The sequence below is a fragment of the Scylla paramamosain genome, chromosome 34, assembly GCF_035594125.1.
Source record: "Scylla paramamosain isolate STU-SP2022 chromosome 34, ASM3559412v1, whole genome shotgun sequence".
Lineage (NCBI taxonomy): Eukaryota > Metazoa > Arthropoda > Malacostraca > Decapoda > Portunidae > Scylla > Scylla paramamosain.
The window spans coordinates 3,409,198-3,434,630 of NC_087184.1; the positions used below are offsets into that span (position 1 = coordinate 3,409,198).

The window sequence follows — 25,433 nt, forward strand, 5'->3', positions numbered from 1 at the left end:
CCTCTAGGTGTAAAGGAGTGAAGACCTTACCCATTTGAGAAAAGCGAAAAACAGTTAGCCAAATTGAAAGTGGTGCTTTGATAAACATGATATGTGAGGAATTTCAAATATAAAAATATCTCTTTATGATATCAAGGAGTTAAGAATGAAATCTCTGAATATGCCAGGAATGTGGAGATTATGAAGTAAATGAAGTGCTCTAAAAAGATAATGACATTCTTCAAATATTAAGATCTGAGTGAGGCTGCATTCAAGTGGTATCAACAGTAGTGGTCAGGGACAAAGATATTCAAGACAAAGCCTCCTGTATAGCAACCTACTTTGGAATGAGTCATTTTAAGATTCATGGAGATTGACAGTTTCATTTTAGTCTTGTCACAGCATCAGTAATCTTATAATAATGGGAGAAGGGTGAAGTTAGACTTAGGCAGTGCTGATTATCTTCAAAAGAAATTTGTGAAAGAATCTGGTTTGGTCTTAAGCCAGATTTACTATGGTGATGAAAGTAGCATGTACTAGTGTGCATCACCCTCAAACACACTTGCTTCCAAAGTTGAGGGCAGCACACCTATCTGTAAAATTTCCAAAGACAGAGTTTCTGCATTTTTTATGTGCAAATGGAGATGGTACTCACTATCTGAGACCAGTGGTAATGATAGGCAATGATAATGATTGGCAGTGAAGCCTTTGTAGGTGCCATAAGAGTATTCTGAATAACTTGCTTGTTCATTACACAAACACCACAAAAAGAAACTGTCAGGAAGACCACATCAGGGAGGTGGCATTGCAAAGCCTAGATCTCCTGACCTTCATCCAGAATCAGAACCAGCAACCTTTCTTAGCATCATGTCATGACATATTGTCATTATTGATGTGTAGGTTATGCTGACTTGGTCTGCTTTGACTCAGTTTAGACAGCATGGTGCTGATTTATTTATTATATTTCAGTATTTCTATTGAATATTTTGTTGAAAACGTGATGGAATTCAGAATGCCAGGTTATGGAGGTTTTACTCTATGTCTCAGTTATACTTACTGTAATATTGTGTAAGTAATCACTCATATTCCAGGAACCTGTGGAACTTGTATCGTAAGAGTCTGTACCAGTTTTTCATGCATACATTCAAGCACTGGCCTCTTGATTCCTCCTTCCGGCTATTGCTAGAAACCTGGCTGTCCTACATCCAGCCCTGGAGGTACTGCGACTACTCACCTTCTGCCAGGTAGGAACACCAGGCTGAAGAAGAGAGAGAGAGAGAGAGAGAGAGAGAGAGAGAGAGAGAGAGAGAGAGAGAGAGAGAGAGAGAGAGAGTTGAGGCAATCATGTGTTACATTTTTGTAGTAGATCCTCCAATGCATAGGAAAATAATGACAAAATTTTACTATTTTTCCATCTTCCTCTTCCATTTCCTCCATCATCATCACAGAAGCCCCACCAGCACCCAGAACCCTGTCAGCACAGCCGATGGTGAAAGTCGCACAGTAGAAGGAAGGTGGCAGGGATTTGTGGCAGAGAATCTTCTCTTTTATTCTCTCCTTTTCCATTACCTTCTTCTTCGTCTGTTTCGCTTGGATCTCTCAGCCCCTAGGAATGCACAGGTTCTTTTCCGTGTGACAAAGGTAAGCATTTACTTGGTTTTATTGATCCAGGTGTAGCAAATAGGATCTGAATTAAGTTCACATTGTCTTGTCTCCATATTTGCTTTAGTCCAATTTAATTTAAAAATTACATATATTCCTTACCAGGATCATTTCCATTTTCAGTTATTCCATATAGTAAAATCCCCTCACTTGCATATTCCTTACCAGCATCATTCCAATTTCCATATACAAGTATACTTCACCCTACATCGTTAATTGGTTCCAGAAGTCCCGTCTTAGGTCGAAAAATTACTTAAGTCAAAATAACCACACTATAAACACTCCCCATTGCCTATTACAGTATTTATGATATGTACATGTGATATGTACTCAGTATTTTGAGTAAAATAATTAAAAAGTTATAAAGTAAGAAAATTTAAATTTACTTGATGGTTCCCATTGATGTTGATTGTCAGGACTGGTGTAGGAGGATGTTACATTGTAGACATGGCTTTCATTACAAGTACATACACACACATACACACACACACACACACACACACACACACACACACACACACACACACACACACACACACACACACTAAGTGGTGATAAATTGATCATGATGGGAGACTTTAACTGTAAGGAGGTGTGTTGGGAACAGTGGTACATGGAGGGAACAGAATCACCTTAGGGAAATAAATTATTACAGCTGGCAATGGATAATATATTAACTCAGTGGATAAAAGGAGATACAAGATTTGGAAAAGATGGAGAAACATCAAGACAAGATCAGTTATTTAGTAAGGAACCAGAAGGAATTGAGAATGTTCACACTGGGTGTCAATTAACCAAAAGTGACCACGCTACCATGGAATTCAGTATAAATGAGGAAATAGAGAATCAAAGGAATGAAGAACACCATGCTGGGAGATTAAACTACTGTAAGGCAGACTTTGATAACACGAAGATTTTTCAAGAGGAGAGATGGGATAGATTCCATAAGGCTACAGGGGTCCAAGAAAAGTGGGATGAATTTCTTAAAATATATAAAGGTGAAAAAAAGGTTGTGCCTAAAAAACAGTCAGTAATAGCTGGTAAAAAAAAAAGTGGTTTAATAAAAGATGCGAAGCAGCAAGAAGGACGAAAGAGGATACATGGAAAAAAATGGAGGAAAAGCAAAAGAATTAACCTATGGAATAATTACAAACAAGCAAGAAATGATTATTTAAAGTTCCTGAGGGATGAACAAAGACAGTTTGAAAAAGATATAATAGACAGGTACAAACATGAGCCCAAACTCTTCTATAGATATGTGAATGGTAAACTGAAAAGCAAAGTGAGTGTAGGAAAGCTAATGGTAGATGGAATGGTTTATGAAGATCTGAAAGAGATGGCAGTAGTGATGAATAAGAGCTTTAAGGAAGTTTTTACAAAGGAAAAGGAATTTATAAGGCCATTATGAACACCTGAAAATGGAAAATAGAGGAATTTCAAGTAACAATAGAGGAAATAGAGGAAATTGATGAAATCATCAAAACATTAGATGTGAGAAAGGCCACAGGACCGGATTAAGTGTTGGGATGGGTAATAAAAGAATGCAGTAACCAGCTTAATGATAAATTACATAGCATCATATGCATCTCTATTAATGAAGGAATAGTTCCACAAGATTGGAAAAGGGCAAACATTGTACCCATATTTAAAGAAGGAGAGACACAAGACCAACTAAATTATAGACCGGTTTCGCTGACAAGTGTGGTTGCAAAAATATGTGAAAAGATAATAAAGAATAAATGGACCAGGTTTTTGGAAGATAAGGACCTTCTCACAACTTGTCAGTTTGGCTTTAGAAAAGGGAGATCTTGTGTCACTAATTTATTATGTTATTATTCAAGAGTGATTGATATCATACAGGAGAGAGATGGTTGGGAAGACTGTATTTATCTAGATTTAAGAAAAGCTTTTGATAAGTGCTGCATAATAGACTGCTGTGGAAGCTGGAAAAGATGGGTGGTGTAAATGGAAAAATGCTAAAATGGATGTACGATTTCTTTAAAAACAGAGAGATGCGAACAGTAATTAGAGACCAGACATCAGTGCGGAGTCCCCAAGGATCAGTGTTGGCACCAATAATGTTTGTGGTGTATATAAATGATATGGGGGAGAATGTATCCAGCTATGTGAGTCTTTTTGTTGATGATGCAAAACTTATGAGAAGAGTGAAGGGAATGGAGGATTGTGAAGAATTACAGAGATATAGACAAGGTGTGGGAGTGTGGGAGATATAGACAAGGTGTGGGAGCAACAGATGGCAAATGGAATTTAACTCTGGTAAGTGTAAAAAGATGGAATTTGGAAAAATTAACAGAAGGTGTAGCTATAACTATAAGATGGGGAATGAAACAATAAATAAGACAACAAGAGAAAAAGATCTGGGAGTGATTTTCTCAGAGAATTTATCATCAGAAAAACATATTAACAAGATAACAGGTGAAACTCTCAGCCTACTAAGAAACATAAGAGTTGCCTTTGCTTATCTGGATATAGAAATGATGAGGAAAATAATCACTACAATGATACGTCCAAGATTAGAATACACAGCAATAATTTGATCAACACATGAAAAAAAGCACAAAAGAAAGTTAGAAGGAATACAGAGCAGCAACAAAGATGATAACAGAATTGCAAGATTTGTCATATGAGGAGCAACTAGCTAGAATGCAACTCCCAACCTTGGAAAAGAGATGAGAGAGAGGTGACTTGATTGCATTGTACAGATTGCTGAGTAGGATGGAAAAACTAGATAGGGAACATCTCTTTGTAATGAATGAAAGAGAAACAAGAGGACATGGAAGAAAACTAAAAGTAACCACCTGCAGAAGGGACATAAAGAAGTTTAGCTTTCCTCATAGAAGCATAGAGGCATGGAATGGACTGGAAGGGGAAGTGGTGTGTGCTACAAATATTCATGACTTTAAGAAAAAGTTGGATAAAAACAGTTATGGAGACAGGAAAAGTTGGATAAAAACGGTTATGGAGACAGGACAATACAAGCTTAGCTTCTCTCCTGTATGTCACAACTAGGTAAATACACACACACACACACACACACACACACACACACACACACACACACACACACACACACACACACACATACTCGAGCAGCCAAAATGAAAAGATGCACAGGTAGCAGCTCTGCGACTAAGATAAGCCAGTTGTGGTCTAGGGCGTTGGAGTAGTGCTGTTTCTGTCTCCATAATGAAATAGGAAAAGGTAGAAGTGATATTAAAAGTAGAGGTGGAAGAGAAAAATAAAAGGGGAAAATGGGGCCTTACCTAAGTGAACTGTTTTATGCTGAGTGATAGGTCAGCAGCAGTAGACATTTTTAGATGATTTTATGATATGTATATACATATTATTATTTTCACATTCATTTAAATATGATTTTATATGTGTTTATTGTTATTTTAATGTTTTGACGTTTCTAATATTTTTAACCGCTGATGCAAACTTGAATAAAACAACCTAAGGCAAGTTTTATTTTTACATATGATATTTAAGAAAAACAAACTTCTTTGAAAATTACTTAACTCAAAATGACTTAAGCCGAGGTATTACTGTATTACAGCTAATAATATTCCTTCACTTTGTCTAGGAAGTCAGGCCAGAAAATGTGAGAAAAAAGTAAGGTGAAATAAAAGATTAGGTTTTGCTCATGACATTGACAAAATTGAAATATTCTATGAAATCATAATTCATGAATTTGAAATGATACATAAAGTCATCATGTTAAGGAGTAAACAGCCAGACATTTTGCTGATGTGGTTGCAAAAAGTTTCCAAGGAGACTTACAAGGGGATGAAGGGCAGTGTTGGTTTGTCCTGTATCCTTGAACATGATTTCATGTGATGTCTCATCAACATGGGAGCAGCTGCAACCAACCCTCAAAAAAAAACTCTTACCTTTCACTACAGACACATCAGTCATCCACAGTTATGAGCTCAGAATTGATTTATAGTTTATGCTTTTGTCTCACACACACACACACACACACACACACACACACACACCAGTGCAGAATCTTTGGAGCTCTCTAACAGTTAGTAGACTTCATTATCACTTCAACAGAATTTATCTGTGCAGAATGTCTGTCACCTGAATCATCCTAACTGTGGAAAAATTCTTCAAACAATTTGACCTGCAAGATGGGGCATATCTCACTTTTTTGTCTTTTCCTATAATCGCCATCACAGATTTCATTGTTGTCCACCACATTGGTTCTCATTCTTCATGGACCAACCTGGGGAACCAGCCTTTAACTTAGCTATCCTCTATGCTCTAAAACAGTTTGTGCCACTGTACCTGTATTCCTGACATGCTTGGAGGTACAATATTTTTAATTTCCCCTCATATCTAATCTCTCAATTTGCTCTCTTAACCTTTATTGTCATTCTTCTCATATAATCTTACTTTCATATCCTATCACATTGCTCTAATACTGCCTTTGAATTGATGTGAGAGAACTTTAGAGTACTGCTCTGATTTTTCAAGGAATTACTTGCTTCTGTGTCACTAACTTATCCCTGTGCAGTGCCTAATTATGGTGATAGTCTCTGGCTTAAAGGCAGACATTCTACACACTTTCTCTAATTCTAGAGGCAGTAAGCCATAGTGTGAGTGACTTGCTCTTTAGCTGTTCAAGAAACAGTTCTCAGACAGTGCCTTTAGCCACTGTCTGTCCACTTCCTGAAGCTCATGCTTTCAGTACTGCACTTCATTATTCACATTCTCGCAGTATTACATCTTTGTTCATCTCTGTCATCTTGTTCCTGAATATCTTGTATCTGTTCAGTGTTTTGTACATTCCCTCCTGTGTGGATTTCTTCTGTCTGTAAATGTGATGCCTATTTGTCCAGTTAGAAATTAGTAAATGAATAAAAAATTATAACTGCAACACCCACAGGTTTTCTCACAACCAAACCTGTGCCGATACATCCAAGAAATTGAATCAGCACTTGAGGATCCACACCTGATTCACCGGTCTCTGCTCAGCCCCACCTCTGCTGCACCCACCCTGAACCAGAAAGACTTTGGCCCTGGAAGGGTTGGAGGGGATGCACGCTCACTGGCGTCACATGCCCGTAGCCACTGTGTGGAGATGGAGGGACCTGGCCATTCCTACATACCAATGTTTGCAGCACCAAATGTATCCTTGGTGAGCACTAGTTTATTTTGGTGTTCTCTTCATTGATCCTTTAAAAATTTTCTAAAGTAGAGGTTTTGCTTTTTATCTTTGTCAGTATTTTGTACTTCAAATGGGACTTTGTTAGAATGAGTTTTCTTAGCCAATAAATAGCTATAGTATTATATTGAGGCACAGGCTGGTACTGCTTGTGCCAGTGATCATCTAGCAGGACACAGCATCACATTTTCTCTGAGAGGGATCATGGCAGTTTCTGGTAATGCTTTCTTTCTAGAGCCAATACAGTTGAGAATCCCTTATCCAAAATTCATGGGACCAGAAGTGTTGTGGATTTCAGATTTTTTCAGTTTTCGGATTATTTTCATTTGGACTCATAAAATGAGACAGCTTGGGGATGGCATCCAAGTCTAAAGCACGATATCCATTTACATTTCATAAAATAGTTTGTACATATATCCTAAATGTAGTTTTACAATGGCCACAAAAAATATTGATGAAGTGTAAACATGACATTGTACTCACAGAGCAAAGCTTTGATGCTCGATTTACAGCCATGGGAGCTATCAAACAGTGGCAAATTGTCACACATGTCAACTTGCATGCCCTGAAGATGCCATGCTGTTTTTGAATCACTGAGAGTGAGAATCTAGACTGTCATGCACAGTGGAGGGAGTTGTCTCTCCTGGGCTCCCCTGCCCATTTCGCCCATGCTGCTAGCTTCTCATTTTATTACTCACATTTCATTCTCCATATATTATAATAGGTCATAGCAAGCTTAACACTGAAGAGAAGAGCGTTTTGATGGCATTTGTTTGAGAGGGGCATGGTAATTGTGATACTGGAAGGAAGATAGGAAGATTGGAGACAGCCAAGACACAGGTGGCAAAGACTGCACTGGCACTGGGAACACCAGCCACTCCCAAGAAAAGAAAGGCTCTGGGCAAAAAAAGAAAGACAGATACAGGAATATTTAGTTGATAGGACGTGTGCCTTGTAAAAAGTGAGTTGGTGTGCCTTCTTTCTCTCGGTCAGAAGAGGCTTGTGAGCTGCAAAGCAACACAGAGTGATAGCTGTTCCAAGTACTAGTGCAACCTTCTGATCTTCCTATTTTCCTTTCAGTCTGATAATTACTAAGCTGCTCTTGAACAAAGGCCATCACAACACTCATTTCTTCGTTGTTAAGCTTGCTGGGACCTGTTATAATGTAAGAAGTACTAAATGTGACCAATGAAATGAAAAGGTCGCAGCAGTGGGAAGATGGGCAGGGGAGCGTGGGAGACATCTCCCACCGTGCATGACGGTTGCCATGGGTGATAATTTGCCACTTTTTGATACTTTCATGGCAGTAAATCAAGCTTTAATGTTATGGGCATGCTGTCATGTTTACATTGCATCATTTTTTGGGCCGTGTAAACCTTCCCATCACTTTGTGGAATTTTCCGTTTGTGACGTGTCATGACTCCATTAAAAAACTTAGATTGTGGAGGTTTTCAGATTTTGGAAATACCAATAAAAGATTTTGGCTGTATTTTCTTCTCACAGCATCACATTTTCTCTGATAGGAGTTATGGCAATTTCTGATAATGTTATCTCTCAAAAGGCCATCATTTTCTTCCCATGTGAGAGGCCTCAGTTATAGTTGATGGAGACATTGGGTAAGTGTGTAGCAAGCAACATGACTTATCTAGGGGAACTCCAGTGAAAGTTGTCAAGAATTGTGTTAGGGATTCCTTCACTGGCAGTGACTGGGATTTTTTTTTTTTTTTTTTTTTTTTTTTTTTTTTTTTTTTTTTTTTTTTTTTATGTAGGAAGGACACTGGCCAAGGGCAACAAAAATCTAATAAAAAAAAATGCCCCCTGAAATGCCAGTCCCATAAAAGGGTCAAAGCAGTGGTCAAAAATTGATGGATAAGTGTCTTGAAACCTCCCTCTTGAAGGAATTCAAGTCATAGGAAGGTGGAAATACAGAAGCAGGCAGGGAGTTCCAGAGTTTACCAGAGAAAGGGATGAATGATTGAGAATACTGGTTAACTCTTGCGTTAGAGAGGTGGACAGAATAGGGGTGAGAGAAAGAAGAAAGTCTTGTGCAGCGAGGCCGCGGAAGGAGGGGAGGCATGCAGTTAGCAAGATCAGAAGAGCAGTTAGCATGAAAATAGTGGTAGAAGACAGCTAGATATGCAACATTGCGGTGGTTAGAGAGAAGCTGAAGACAGTCAGTTAGAGGAGAGGAGTTGATGAGACGAAAAGCTTTTGATTCCACCCTGTCTAGAAGAGCAGTATGAGTGGAACCCCCCAGACATGTGAAGCATACTCCATACATGGATGGATAAGGCCCTTGTACAGAGTTAGCAGCTGGGGGGGGTGAGAAAAACTGGCGGAGACATCTCAGAACACCTAACTTCATAGAAGCTGTTTTAGCTAGAGATGAGAAGTGAAGTTTCCAGTTCAGATTATAAGTAAAGGACAGACCAAGGATGTTCAGTGTAGAAGAGGGGGACAGTTGAGTGTCATTGAAGAAGAGGGGATAGTTGTCTGGAAGATTGTGTCGAGTTGATAGATGGAGGAATTGAGTTTTTGAGGCATTGAACAATACCAAGTTTGCTCTGTCCCAATCAGAAATTTTAGAAAGATCAGAAGTCAGGCGTTCTGTGGCTTCCCTGCGTGATATGTTTACCTCCTGAAGGGTTGGACGTCTATGAAAAGACGTGGAAAAGTGCAGGGTGGTATCATCAGCGTAGGAGTGGATAGGACAAGAAGTTTGGTTTAGAAGATCATTAATGAATAATAAGAAGAGAGTGGGTGACAGGACAGAACCCTGAGGAACACCACTGTTAATAGATTTAGAAGAAGAACAGTGACCATCTACCACAGCAGCAATAGAACGGTCAGAAAGGAAACTTGAGATGAAGTTACAGAGAGAAGGATAGAAACCGTAGGAGGGTAGTTTGGAAATCAAAGCTTTGTGCCAGACTCTATCAAAAGCTTTTGATATGTCCAAGGCAACAGCAAAAGTTTCACCAAAATCTCTAAAAGAGGATGACCAAGACTCAGTAAGGAAAGCCAAAAGATCACCAGTAGAGCAGCCTTGACGGAACCCATACTGGCAATCAGATAGGAGGTTGTGAAGTGATAGATGTTTAAGAATCTTCATGTTGAGGATAGATTCAAAAACTTTAGATAGGCAGGAAATTAAAGCAATAGGACGGTAGTTAGAGGGATTAGAATGGTCACCCTTTTTAGGAACAGGTTGAATGTAGGCAAACTTCCAGCAAGAAGGAAAGGTAGATGTTGACAGACAGAGCTGAAAGAGTTTGATTAGGCAAGGTGCAAGCACGGAGGCACAGTTTCGGAGAACAATAGGAGGGACCCCATCAGGTCCATAAGCCTTCCGAGGGTTTAGGCCAGCGAGGGCATGGAAAACATCATTGCGAAGAATTTTAATAGGTGGCATGAAGTAGTCAGAGGGTGGAGGAGAGGGAGGAACAAGCCCAGAATCGTCCAAGGTAGAATTTTTAGCAAAGGTTTGAGCAAAGAGTTCAGCTTTAGAAATAGATGTGATAGCAGTGGTGCCATCCGGTTGAAATAGAGGAGGGAAAGAAGAAGAAGCAAAGTTATTGGAGATATTTTTGGCTACATGCCAGAAATCACGAGGGGAGTTAGATCTTGAAAGGTTTTGACATTTTCTGTTAATGAAGGAGTTTTTGGCTAGTTGGAGAACAGACTTGGCATGGTTCCGGGCAGAAATATAAAGTGCATGAGATTCTGGTGATGGAAGGCTTAAGTACCTTTTGTGGGCCACCTCTCTATCATGTATAGCACGAGAACAAGCTGTGTTAAACCAAGGTTTAGAAGGTTTAGGACGAGAAAAAGAGTGAGGAATGTATGCCTCCATGCCAGACACTATCACCTCTGCTATGCGCTCAACACACAAAGACGGGTCTCTGACACGAAAGCAGTAGTCATTCCAAGGAAAATCAGCAAAATACCTCCTCAGGTCCCCCCAACTAGCAGAGGCAAAATGCCAGAGGTACCTTCACTTAGGGGGATCCTGAGGAGGGATTGGAGTGATAGGACAAGATAAAGATATGAGATTGTGATTGGAGGAGCCCAACGGAGAAGAAAGGGTGACAGCATAAGCAGAAGGATTAGAAGTTAGGAAAAGGTCAAGAATGTTGGGCGTATCTCCAAGACGGTCAGGAATATGAGTAGGGTGTTGCACCAATTGCTCTAGGTCATGGAGGATAGCAAAGTTGTAGGCTAGTTCACCAGGATGGTCAGTGAAGGGAGAGGAAAGCCAAAGCTGGTGGTGAACATTGAAGTCTCCAAGAATGGAGATCTCTGCAAAAGGGAAGAGGGTCAGAATGTGCTCCACTTTGGAAGTTAAGTAGTCAAAGAATTTCTTATAGTCAGAGGAGTTAGGTGAGAGGTATACAGCACAGATAAATTTAGTATGAGAGTGACTGTGTAGTCATAGCCAGATGGTGGAAAACTCGGAAGATTCAAGAGCGTGGGCACGAGAGCAGGTTAAGTCATTGCGCACATAAACGCAGCATCCAGCTTTGGATCGAAAATGAGGATAGAGAAAGTAGGAGGAAACAGAAAAGGGGCTACTGTCAGTTGCCTCAGACACCTGAGTTTCAATGAGGAAAAGATGAGGTTTAGAAGAGAAGAGGTGGTGTTCTACAGATTGAAAATTAGATCTTAGACCGTGAATGTTGCAGAAGTTAATGAAGAAAAAGTTGGGGGGGGTATCAAGACACTTAGGGTCGTCGACAGAAAGGCAGTCCGACCTGAGGACATTTATGGTCCCCTCCCCAGATGGGGACTCCGAGGTTGGTGTAGGAGTCGCCATGATGATTTTAAAATTTTTGAGTGAAGGGTGTGTGTGTTATTAGGTGCTTGTAGTTTTGTGTGGAGGAAGAGAGTTGTCTTTAGAGGGCAGGCTGTGACTGCCCCCTTGTGTTGTGAGACACAAAGGGAAACGTTCAGTGAGGTCACAGCTGGGTTTAATGATAAGTTCACAGCACCCCCTGAACAGTGCTTTAGACCTCACTGGGAGTAATTATCGTTTCATCAGGTGTCTACTGCCTCCTTTGGTATGCATCCTTTGGTAACCATGAGGAAAACACCTTGATGTTTGCTTGCTTTTAACATTGCCTTGGACTCAGTGTTTAATGGTGCTTCTGTGTAGCATAATGTATTACATAGCACAAGGATGGTGATTATAAGTCTCTCTCTCTCTCTCTCTCTCTCTCTCTCTCTCTCTCTCTCTCTCTCTCTCTCTCTCTCTCTCTCTCTCTCTCTCTCTCTCTCTCTCTCTCTCTCTCTCTCTCTCTCTCTCTCTCTCTCTTTCCTGTAGTTATACATCTGTAGATGTCTTAGTGACAATATGACCTGAGCAGCACAAACATGTCCACAGGTTGACTCTCTCATGAAACATGTGCGGTCGGCATATGAAGCTGTCTTCTCTGAACAACAACAGCAGCAACAACAGCAGCAACAAGCACAGCAGCAGTCCACTTTCTGCAGCAGTGGAGTGGGCCGTAAGGCAAGATGGTGGAGTAGCTTTGTCCGGTCACTGTTTGAGTCATCAGTCACATTAGAGGAAGAGTCCAGTGCTGAAGATGTAAGGAAAACAGTTGTACACTTGGAAATGGCTCAGCGGCATCTGTCTGCCATGTTTGGAGTAAGTTAATCTCATTCATTGTTGTGACTATTATTTAATATTACAATTAATATCCCTAAAATTTGAGCATCTAGAATGTCTGGCACATTATTGTATTCCTTGTGAGTCATGGATGTGGAATTACACTGAAGAGGACAGATAACTAGGAACCCCTCCCTCCATTGCTGTCATTACTTCCACCACAGCAGGGAACATTTACAAGATACTGTATGCTCATTGAATCTTCTTTTTGTCATTTGCCCCCCAAAATATTTTTAGATGCTTTCTTGAAAGGATAAGATCAGAGGACAATTTCTCTCACCAACAACGTATGGTTATGTAATTAATCAGTAATTTAATAAATTTACTCCTACTTACACCTTATCTATCTACATCTTGCCAGTGTTGTGAGGGGAGAAGATTAGCCATTAAGCCACAGGTTACTGGTGTGCACATGCACACTTGTTACTTTTTATTTATTTATTTTTTTTTTTATTTATTTATTTATTTATTTATTTATTTTATTTATTTTTTTTTGTGTAAACTTAGATTCCTCTTTTCTCCCTCCTCCCGTAACTTACTTAGTTTTGTATTTGGCTTCAAAATTATAATAGTTTTGTATTGATTTTAAATTAAATATATGAAATTTAGGTAGGTACATAGTATGGTATGTACAGGGTGTACATAACTCATAGGTACACACTAAGAAATAACTAACTATGCAACAAAGCAGGAAGCAACTGGTGACCCGGACACTGACAGAACAGTGCAACCTCGACCAAAAATCCAAGACCATCACCATGAGGAGGGTGGTAGGGGGTGACCCAGTGCATTTTGCCCACTGTTGGTGGGCTTAGCCATAAATATTTGAGGCTTAAGGTCATCCTCGCCCACTCCCTCTGATGTCACAGTGGGCCCGAACCATTGACGCTGAATCCTCAAGCGACTGAACTGTCAAGAGCTAGAGCTCGGCCGTGGAAAGCCCCAAGTCTCAGAGGGTGTTGTAAGGTGCAGACGCAAACAACCCCCGCTAATTGACTGTCAAGGTCGAAAAGACGGGTGAGTGACCAGGGCATTCCCTTACCAAAGTGCAGACGTCCTCAGTGTTATAATAGGACACCTTAATAGCATGGGCATGAGCCAGGCAGTCACCGGCTGATGAGTCAGCCACCACCTGGACATCCAGCACCACGCTCTGCCGGTTGTCCCAGAGGATAATGCAGGCTTCCTTGCCCCAGCTGCCGTACGTATGGTTGGCTCTCATACGACATGTAGCCCCCTTTTAACAAGGAGCTTAATCAACAGGGCTAACACATAATCGTGGAGAGCCGTGGGCTTAGGCACAAGAACAGGACACATCTGAAGGATGTATCCCAAAGACTCCAGACGCCCACATCCCAGGTCACAAAGCACCGGGGCTGATGGTCTGCCCCTGGACGACAGAAGTCGAGTGCTAACCAAGCCCAGTCGTGTCTTAACAGCACTGACAAAGGAGTGGCCAGGCAGCTTGTGCTTGGTGTTCTGCAGTAAGCCCCTGCCACTCCTGGCCACCCTGTCATCCAAAAACACGGCCAGCCTCTCATGCATTCTATGTTTGAGGGTGGGGATAAGAGACGTGAATCTCTGTACCTCCAGACCCCCATTGCCAACCCTAGCACAGAGGGCAGCATTAGGTGTGTTGTTCGGCAGATGTATCGCCTTACAGACAAACCTACTGACCTCCTGGTCGAACCGCAGGAGGAGGCCCTTCATGGAATGCCCAGCACCTGTTGGTAATGGTGCTGGGGAATCAGGACCTGCTTCAGCGCCCAGAGCTTCTGCTGGGGCTTTAGGGGTGCCGTCTGGAGGCACCCCGGGTCCTGAATCGTGGAGGCTAGCGCCCAACCGGGCTCAGCACGACCCTTTGTCAGCTCGATCTCAAGACCCAGGCACTTATAAGTCTGGCATGGCTGCAGACTTCTGAGGGTGATTCCCCATGCAGTGAAGATGGTGAAGGTGTCTACCAACCACTTTTTCCATCGCTTGTCAGCCACAATGTTAATTGTGGCACACTTGTTGTGGCCCACTTTGAGCCCCACAGTGCCAGCCCTCTCAACCAGGGCATCAAGTGACGCCTGGAGACTGACACTGGTGGAAACTGTCAGGGCCACATCATTGGCATAAGCAACATAGCCGAGGTCTTGCCCAGCAAGACGTGCCCCTACGTATGCCGGGAGGGTGGCCAGAGCCCAGTCCAACATGATGTTAAATAAATAAGGGGACAAGGGGTCCCCTTGCAGGACACCCCTTCAGATCTTAAAGACATCACCCATTATGTTGGTCGCAGCTTTCCCATAGAGATTTCGGATAAACTTGGTGAGCTTTGGTAGAATACCCCATGTCCACTGAGGATGGTGAAGGGGGCTGTATAGGGCTCCCTGGGAGAAGTGGTGCAGAGGCAGCCTGTTGAGGTGGGGTCACGCTTAAGTCCCTAAGTAGGGACTTGTAGCGATGGCCTCAACAGGCACCCTTGACAGTCTTGAGGAACTGGTGGGGGACAACCCACTCGCACAGCACCTGGTTGCTCTTAACACCAGGGTGCTGTGCCTCAAAGGTCGCCATCACCGCCAGCTCCTCCTGGTCCCAGCGGACTTTGGACTGGGTCTGCGTGAGTTTCGCCACCTCAGAGTGGAACTCTTCAGCGTGGGATGCTCGCTCATGAACTCTCTGCCCCCCATACGAGGCAAAGAGCTTATGACACCTAGGACAGGTCGGAGACCTGTCACCTGATGCAGCTGTCATGGCTCCGAGCTAAGTGTGCACGGAAACCAAAAACTAGCCTTGAGTTGGCAGCTTTGTCTGCAGAAGGAGACTACAGAGGGGGGAAAGTGTTAGCTGTCTTAATTCTAGGATCTTTTCCTGAATTTAACTGATGTTGCCCGGCAGGAGGCCACAAGGAAGCTCTTTCCCTTAAACTATGCTTGAATGCTTATAGGCAAAATGAGCAAGATCTCACGATCAGATGCTGGCTGACTTACCATATATTAACATCATTGTGGGTGAATTTTAGTGATGGTGAGTTTATCATAATTTAATTAAAGATGAGATACACACAAAGAATGTTACAAAATTTTAACATAACCTAACCCACATTTTGTGCCTTTTACAATTTGTTGCTGTTTTCCATATTTCTTTAAATTTATCAGTTTTTTTTTCATCATGTAGGAGAGAAATGGCAGTTGTGAGCATTTTTAAAGGAGCCAGCAAAGACTATCACTCATTTAGAAAACAATATCATATGCTTAATGGAGCCCATGTTGACAGATTCCCTGCCCTCATGAAGTGAATAATGGCAGTGGCAGTCACTCCCCAAGAAGTCATCTGGATGCCTCATCCCATCATCACCTCTACCATAGTCAGAATCAACAACTGGACTCCTGTGTTCCAGAGCATGTGGAAACCTCAGAGGGACCTGTGCTGACAGCACATGGTAAGTGATGTCATTGATGCCATACAATTAAATAAGTCCTGTAATATTAAAAATTTATTAACTTCTTAAAATACTGAATTTAGAGCAGATGTAATAGAGGTGAAAGTAGCAAGCTAAGCGATGGCTTTGCTGATTGGAACATCAACAGTAATAGCAGTTGCATTAGTAACACTAGCAATGCTAAAAAATAATGAGTACATCACCAGTAGTGGTAATAATTGACAGAAGTGGTAGTCATGGTTACAGGAGGAACAGGGAAAGTGATTGTTGATTGTAACAAGTGTGGTAGTAGTTGTATTGATGGTAGTGGTAGTTATGAAAATAGCATTGATAGTGGTGTTATAGTAATAGCAACAACAGTATTATTTATTGAAATAATAGGAATTAATAGTGACAGTAGTAGATGTTTTTGTGTCTTAGACATTTATGTGTCACAGGTCAGCATCAGCTGCGCTATGGTCTTCGTCGCCGTGACCTCAAGTATGAGGGTGACCCAGACTTGCGTCCCATTGGCAGCATGGAGGTGGCCTTCCTGGTGCGCTGGCTGTATGCTTTGTGTCTCATCCTCAACACCAAGGTAAGGGGAAGAGAGAGAGAGAGAGAGAGAGAGAGAGAGATTGGATGTATTATGAAATTGGTTGCTGGCTGTCTCTCTGTATTAAGTATATTGTAGCAGAACCATTTTGTAGTGAGTGCTTAGGTGTGGCCCCATAGGGATTCTCCTGCCCATTGTCCTGCCTTATCAGTCACAATACTCATCTTTCTTTTTGATACATCAATTGTTTATTGCCTCAAGATGAATCTGAATACATCCATTTCTTTAATAAGGATGAAAAATATTACACATGTTTTGTTTCTTTGAGAATGATAGTAATGATTTTGGTGTATATGTCACGGCACAACCACTGCCTTCTGACATTGCCAAGTTCATGCAGTGACTGACCATGGCTGCTCACCAGAGGTCAGGTGGAGGCAGGTAGTCCTCTGGTCCCCCTCAACAATGGAAGCTTCACTTCCTGCACCTGCCATGTGCTCATGTGCTTCACAGTAGTGAGAAAGAACTTATTTATGATGAGGGAAATATATTTCTTAGAAAATGGCTAATAGAAGACCTTTACTTGAAGGCAAGGATATTCTCAGATCATTCTAGTCAGGGCACAGGTAGATTTAGCCCAATCTCCAAGGGAGGCCACACCTTAATACCAGTGGCAGCTTGTGGTAAAAAAATTGGGGGCTGGATAATAATTTCAGATTACATTACCAATGAGGCTTTGCTGTAGGTACTTTTATTTGAATCACAAACATTACGTTTTATACTCATAGGCTCATGATTCAAAATTTATGTGTTGCCAAAGCTATAACGAACATTTATCAAGTTTTTAAGTACAATATGTTGTATTGAAGTAACCAGGGCACTGAAAATAAGCTTCGGTTGTCACGTAGGGTGCTAAAACTGGCTAGTATTCACGAATCATGGACATAATGCACTATTTGTTTAACTAACACAGAGAGCCAATAACATTCCCTACTCAGGGTGCCACGCAGGGCTGAACTGACTCTAGCCCTGCTACAGTCCAGCTGGTGCAGCGCCAATCCTGGAAGAAGTGTTTTACTCTGTAATTAATTTATCAAATCTGGTGGTATTTTGTGTTAGAAAATAATAGAAAAATCAATGAAAAAAATACTGAATGGAATGTAAAAGTATAATATTATTTATTTGTATAAAATGAATTATCTGAATGAACCCACTCATCTGCCTGGCAAGGCTGAGACAGGGAGGTCTCTAGCCCACCAACCCTTATGGATGAGTTGCCCCTGCTTAATACTCGGTACAAGATCATTTTACCTATTAGTTTTGACATCCCAACAAGAGGGGACAGCTAAGATTGTGTAAACACACCACACACACACATGCACATGCATGCATAATGAGACTAGTTTAAAATGTATCTTAACTCATAAAGGCAATGCCAAAGTATATAATTAAAAGAAGTTCCATTTACTTAAATGTAGGAATTCATGTAATGTCATATATAGCCTTCACAAGTTCTGTTACAGACATAAATTGAATTAATCCAAAATCGGATATCCATGATTTGCTTCGTACCCAAAATTTTGTTAGGGATTGCAACCATAAATTATGGAAAGAACTTTGGGTCTTGGATCATGTGGCACATTTCACATAACATTCCCACTTTGACTCACCAGTACAGAGACAAAATGATGACATCCTACCATCGCCCAAGATCTGGTTGGTTGGCTGGCACGCTGCATTCTGCAAGGTCCTGAAACAGTATTTGAGTATCATAAGAACTCCCCTGATGCTCCTGATTGCCGGAGAGGGTGCCACTTGCCTCCCAGACTCAGCCTGCGTGCACAAGCAAGCAAGAGGGTCAGTATTGTGGTGTTTTAGAGAGCAGCACCATTGGGACACCAAAACTGATGTGTTCTTCCTTAACTTCACTCTGTGATAACTAACCAATGTCCATACTTGTTTGATGCTGCCATTATATGTCTATGAAAGTATTATCTTATTGTTATTCTGTTTTGTTCTCTCAAGCAGGTTGAGCTTATCTGCAATGACCACAATTTTTTTTTTTTTTTTTTTTTTTTTTTTTTTTTTTTTTTTTTTTAATACCTATACAACTCACCTATTTCATGTCCAAGTTTCTCTCTCTCTCTCTCTCTCTCTCTCTCTCTCTCTCTCTCTCTCTCTCTCTCTCTCTCTCCTCTCTCTCTCTCTCTCTCTCTCTCTCTTCTCTCTCTCTCTCTCTCTCTCTCTCTCTCTTCCTCTCTCTCTCTCCTCTCTCTCTCTCTCTCTCTCTCTCTCTCTCCCTCCTCTCTCTCCCCCTTCCTCCCCCCTCCTCCTCCCTCTCTCTCTCCCTCTCTCTCTCTCTCTCTCTCTCTCTCTCTCTCTCTCGCTCTCTCTCTCTCTCTCTCTCTCTCTCTTCCTCTCTCTCTCTCTCTCTCCCTCTCTCTCTCTCTAAGTCTTTTACCATTCAGAACCACATCATCACCATTGTTACCTTCATGGTGCACTTTGCAGCACTAACCTCCAGCTTCATTACATCTCACATGATCTGCAAACATTAACTTACTTCTCAAGTCCATGCATGAGTTTTGTGCATTGTTTCTTGATCCTAGCTTTCAATTATCTCATCAGTCCATTTATGAAGTTATTTAACAACCATGACATATATCCTCATCTTATTTTAATTTTTTGCTGAGAAATATTACCTCTAATTAATCTCATTATTTATTCATTATTAGGGTCTAGTATTGTGGTCCATGAGTCTATCCCTTTTCACTGGGGCCTGGTGGAATTAAGAGGTGTGAATGTCATATGTGTGATGCTTTGTTTGGACCACCCTGTGTGGGATTGCAAGCTTGGTATATAGATATATTGTTATCCTGAGCTGTGTCTCATAAGGGAGGAGGCAGTAGACACCTGCCGAAATGATAATTACTCCCAGTGAGGTCTAAAGCACTGGATCAGGGGATGCTGTGAACTTATCATTAAACCCAGCTGTGACCTCACTGAACGTTTTCCTTTGTGTCCCACAACACAAGGGGGCAGTCACAGCCTGCCCTCTAAAGACAACTCTCTTCCTTCACACAAAATTACATGCACCTAATTACACACACATCCTTCTCTCAAAATTCAAAATTATCATGGCGGCTCCTACACCAGCCTCAGAGTCCCCATCTGGGAAGGGGACCACAGATGTGCCCAGGTCAGACTGCTCTTCTGGTATTGACCCTAAGTGTCTTGACATCCCCTTCAACTTTTTCTTCATTAACTTCTGCAACATTTGTGGTTTTAGATCTAGTTTTCAATCTGTAGAGCACCACCTCTCCTCTACCAAACCTCATCTTCTTTTTCTCACTGAAACACAGGTGTCTGAGGCAAGTGATAGTAGCCCCTTTTCTGTTCCCTCCTACTTTCTCTCCTCATTTTAAATCCAAAGCTGGATGCTACATCAATGTGCATAATGATTTAACCTACTCTCGTGCCCAAGCTCTTGAATCTTTCAAGTTTTCCACCATCTGACTACGACTACAGTCACTCTCAAACTAAATTTATATGTGCTGTATACCTCTCACCTAACTCCTCTGACTATAAGAAATTCTTTGACTACTTTACTTAACTTCCAAAGCAGAGCACATTCTGACTCTCTTCCCTTTTGAGATCTCCATTCTTGGACACTTCAATGTTCATCACTAGCTTTGGCTTTCCTCTCCCTTCACTGACCATCCTGGTGAACTAATCTTTAACTTTGCCATCCTCCACGACCTAGAGCAATTGGTGCAACACCCTATTCATATTCCTGACCATCTTAGAGACACGCCCAACATTCTTGAACTTTCCTAACCTCTAATCCTTCTGCTTATGCTGTCACCCTATCTTCTTCATTGGTCTCCTTCGATCACAATCTCATATCTGTATCTTGTCCTATTGCTCCAATCCCTCCTCAGGATCCCCCAAAGCAGAAGTACCTCTGCCGTTTTGTCTCTGCTAGTTGGAGGGACCTGAGGAGGTATTTTGCTGATTTTCCTTGGAATGACTACTGCTCCTGTGTCAGAGATCCTCTCTGTGTGCCGAGTGCATAACAGAGGTGATAGTGTCTGGCGTGAAGGTGTACATTCTTCACTCTTTCTCTCGAGCTAAACCCTCCAAACCTTGGTTTAACACAGCCTGTTCTCATGCTATACATGATAGAGAGGTGGCCCACAAAAGTCCCTTGAGCCTTCCATCACCAGAATCTCATGCACTCTATATTTATGATCTAAACCATGCCAAGTCTGTTCTCTGACTAGTCAAAACTCCTTTATTAATAAAAACTGTCAGAATCTTTCAAGATATAACTCCCCTCGTGACTTCTAGCATCTAGCCAAAAACATCTAAAATAACTTTGCTTCTTCATCTTTCCCTCTATATCAACCTGATGGCACCACTGCTATCTCATCTATCTCTAAAGCTGAATTCTTCACTCAAACCATTGCTAAAAACTCTATCATGGATGATTCAGGACTTGTTCCTCCCTCTCCTTCACCCTCTGATTACTTCATTCTACCCATTATAATTCTTTTCAATGATGTTTTTTCATGCCCTTGCTGGCCTAAACCCTCAGAAGATTTATGGACCTGATGGGGTCCCTCCTATTGTTCCCCAAAACTATGCCTCTGCTTGCAACTTGCCTAATCAAACTCTTTCAGCTCTGTCTATCAACATCTACCTTTCCTTCTTGCTGGAAGTTTACCTACATTCAGCCTGTTCCTAAAAAGGGTGACCATTCTAATCCCTCAAACTACTGTCCTACTGCTTAAACTTCCTGCCTATCTAAAGTTTTTAAATCTATCCTCAACAGGAAGATTCTTAAACACCTATCACTTCACGACCTTCTATTTGATCCCAGTATGGATTCCATCAAGGCCGCTCTACTGGTGATCTGGCTTTTCTTAGTCTTTTAGAGATTTTGGTGAAACTTTTGCTGTTGCCTTAGACATATCAAAAGCTTTCGATAGAGTCTGGCACAAAGCTTTGATTTCCAAACTACTCTCCTACAGCTTCTATCCTTCTCTCTGTAACTTATCTCAAGTTTCCTTTCTGACTGTTGACAGGTACACATATGAGCATCATACAATTTCCTGTTTCAGATCAAACTGAAGCATGGGGGAAATATTTTGAACATGATTTGGCACACTTACAAAACTGCTCCCTCTCACTTTCCTCTCTGCAGGTACACAACCAGTGAGGATGACAGATAGAGGTGACTCAGCCTTATCTGATACATGGCTAAGTATAAACATAAACCAGTTTTGTCCACTCCTTGGACATGGAGTCACATTTATGGAACTTTTAGGGTACAGTGGAAAATATTTCTTTTGAGATGAGAGGAGAGCAGTGAGAGGCATATGAACAAAGCAAGATGGAGCTGCAGGCATGTGGGCTGTAGCCAGTGCTGTACGTAGTAATGAACACATGCAGGCCACCTTCCTTGTGGAGCAGGAGTTGATATATTGTTATTCTATCTCTAATCCTGACTGAGCTAAAATATCAATGAGTCAAATATTGCAAAGGGGTAGGATAGGCACTTTTTATGTTGTTTCATTATTCTAGATCAAGTGTCAAAGGAAATAATATGACTAAGAATAAGAGTATTTTTTTCTAAAGTTTTCTGAGTGGAGGTTCCTGCACAACATTTCCATTGTTTAACGGCTAATAACTGTTTTCATAGGCCACAGAGATCATTATTCAGGTTCTCTATCAACCTACCTCTGATGCCTCACTTTCTCCAGGAGCATTCCCCAGGGAGATGGCCACAGCAGAAGAGCCTCCACCTCTCCCTTCTTGCTCATTGAAGCATCTGGCCTACATGAATTCTCTTTCACACATACATGCACCTTCTCACCCAGTTCTTTCAACTTGGCCACACCATCTCAGAGGGTTCTTGTGTCTTTTCCAGATGATGATGTAAAATACTTGTTAACTATCTGTAGAATCACGAAAATGCTTGAAAATCCAAGTAACCTGTAAAATCTTTTGAAAGTAATTAAGAATATGATCCTCAGTAGCAGGAACAGTTTTGCTCACCTGTATTTTACCTTTTCCTAGTTAACACTATTCCTGAATTCCAAAGAGTCCACTATAAGTTCTACTTCATTCTTGATGGTGAACCCTCTTTAAAATTCTGCCACAATTGTAATCTTCTTTCACTTTGGTGTTAGAATTTTCTTACCTGAACATCTTGTTTATGGAGAGGGACCTAGTGTTGCGTTGTGTTTTGGCGATGCAAGTCAAAGTAACTGCTGTGCACCAGTCTCAGTCCCGGAAGTTAACCTAACTGCTGTGTGTCTGTGCCTCAGCCATGCAGTTCACACTAAATGATGTGCATTAGTCTCTTAATCATGTAAGTCAAACTAACTGTCATTCATCAGTCTCTTGACTGTATAACTAAAAACTCTGCTGTGCATCAGTCTATTGGCAGTACATTTTGCACTACCATGTATCAATCTCCCTGTCATGCAAAACACCAAAACTGCTGTGCATCATTTTTGTAGGTGTACAAGTCAAATTAACTACAGTGGCCCTGCAATAACAAATATAATTTGTTCCAGTTGGATGTTCATTGACTGATTTCTTTTATTACTTGAACTTAAAAACTTATAGGGAGAAAAATTAATTGGTTCTGAGGAAAAAAAATAAAATAAAAATATGAGAAATACACAAAAATCATGTGAATTAATGATATAATGAACAACTAACATTTGGCTTCTTGTTGCAATACACTGTAACACTGTAAAGCATCCTGGCCTTTTCTCAGATAAAAGCCTTAATGATAGTCACCAGTGTGTTCCCTCTCCTTAATCTACACCATCAATAAATCCTCCATCACTTCTGTGGTGTGTTTTTGATTTCATTAACTTGGTGATGTTCTGTGCTGCTGTTATTTCTTGCAACATCCTTCATTATGATAGCAATGGTACTTTTGGGCATATCATACATGCTGCTCAGCTGTATCATAGTACAACCACTACTGTATTTTTTCCAGTTATATCCTTCATGGCATTTGTGACTTACTGTATATTCTTCTCAGGCCTCTTTTCCAAACCTGTGGCTAGTGTAGGGATGGTGATGTATAGTAAGGAATGATGGACGATAAAATTTAAGGAATACAGTGCAAATGGTTCCAATGGTTTCAATCTCTAGGACACCACCTCTCCTCTTCTAAACCTCATCTTTTCCTCACTGAAACTCAGGTGTCTGAGGCAACTGACAGTAGCCCCTTTTCTGTTCCCTCCTACTTTCTCTATCCTCATTTTTTATCCAAAGCTGGATGCTGCATTTATGTGCACAGTGACTTAACCTGCTCTTATGCCCACGCTCTTGAATCTTCCGAGTTTTCCACCATCTGGCTACAACTACAGAGTCACTCTCAAACTAAATTTATCTGTGCTGTATACCTCTCACCTAACTCCTCTGACTATAAGAAATTCTTTGACTACTTAACTTCCAAAGTGGAGCACATTCTGACTCTTCCCTTTTGCAGAAATCTCCATTCTTGGAGACTTCAATGTTCACCACCACCTTTGGCTTTCCTCTCCCTTCACTGACCATCCTGGTGAACTAGCTTACAACTTTGCTATCCTCCACGACCTAGAGCAATTGGTGCAACACCCTACTCATATTCCTGACCGTCTTGGAGATACGCCCAACATTCTCGACCTTTTTCCTGACCTCTAATCCTTCTGCTTATGCTGTCACCCTTTCTTCTTCGTCAGTCTCCTCCGATCACAATCTCGTATCTGTATCTTGTCCTATCGCTCCAACCCCTCCTCAGGATCCCCCTAAGCGAAGGTGCCTCTGGTGTTTTGCCTCTGCTAGTTGGGGGACCTGAAGAGGTATTTTGCTGATTTTCCTTGGAATGACTACTGCTTCCGTGTCAGAGATCCGTCTTTGTGTGCTGAGCGCATAACAGAGGTGATAGTGTCTGGCATGGAGGCGTACATTCCTCACTCTTTTTCTCGACCTAAACCTTCTAAACCTTGGTTTAACACAGCTTGTTCTCGTGCTATACATGATAGAGAGGTGGCCCACAAAAGGTACTTAAGCCTTCCATCACCAGAATCTCATGCACTTTATATTTCTGCCCAGAACCATGCCAAGTCTGTTCTCCAACTAGCCAAAAACTCCTTCGTTAACAGAAAGTGTCAAAACCTTTCAAGATCTAACTCCCCTCGTGACTTCTGGCATCTAGCCAAAAATATCTCCAATAACTTTGCTTCTTCTTTCCCTCCTCTTTTTCAACCAGATGGCACCACTGCTATCAGTGTCGTCTCCGCCAGTTTTTCTCACCCCCCCAGCTGCTCTGTACAAGGGCCTTATCCATCCATGTATGGAGTATGCTTCACATGTCTGGGGGGTTCCACTCATACTGCTCTTCTAGATAGGGTGGAATCAAAAGCTTTTCGTTTCATCAATTCCTCTCCTCTAACTGACTGTCTTCAGCCTCTCTCTCACCGCCGCAGTGTTGCATCTCTAGCTGTCTTCTACCGCTATTTTCATGCTAACTGCTCTTCTGATCTTGCTAACTGCATGCCTCCTCTCCTCATCCAAGGTAGAGTTTTTAACAAAGGTTTGAGCGAAGAGTTCAGCTTTAGAGATAGATTTGATAACAGTGGTGCCATCTGGTTGAAATAAAGGAGGGAAAGATGAAGAAGCAAAGTTATTGGAGACGTTTTTGGCTTGGTGCCAGAAGTCACAAGGAGAGTTAGATCTTGAAAGATTTTGACACTGTCTATTAATGAAACAGTTTTTGGCCAGTTGAAGAACAGACTTGGCATGGTTCCAGGCAGAAATATAAAGTGCATGAGATTCTGGTGATGGGAGGCTTAAGTACCTTTTGTGGGTCATATCTTTATCATGTATAGCACAAGAAGAGGCTGTGTTAAACTAGGCTTTGGAAGGTTTAGGTCGAGAAAAGTGAGGAATGTATGCCTCCATG

General features: G+C 41.5%; 1 protein-coding gene across 1 annotated transcript in view; it reads left to right on the top strand.

Moving 5' to 3' along the window:
• The window catches only part of LOC135090039 (sphingomyelin phosphodiesterase 4-like), a 79,029-nt gene that overhangs the window by 49,589 nt on the left and 4,007 nt on the right, over positions 1 to 25,433 (top strand). The window contains exons 6-12 of the mRNA XM_063986272.1: positions 1,071 to 1,223; positions 1,428 to 1,620; positions 6,554 to 6,805; positions 12,213 to 12,479; positions 15,762 to 15,927; positions 16,365 to 16,504; positions 18,136 to 18,319. Coding sequence (XP_063842342.1) covers positions 1,071 to 1,223; positions 1,428 to 1,620; positions 6,554 to 6,805; positions 12,213 to 12,479; positions 15,762 to 15,927; positions 16,365 to 16,504; positions 18,136 to 18,216 — 1,252 coding nt within the window. The 3' untranslated portion in view covers positions 18,217 to 18,319. The remainder of the gene's footprint in view (positions 1 to 1,070; positions 1,224 to 1,427; positions 1,621 to 6,553; positions 6,806 to 12,212; positions 12,480 to 15,761; positions 15,928 to 16,364; positions 16,505 to 18,135; positions 18,320 to 25,433) is intronic.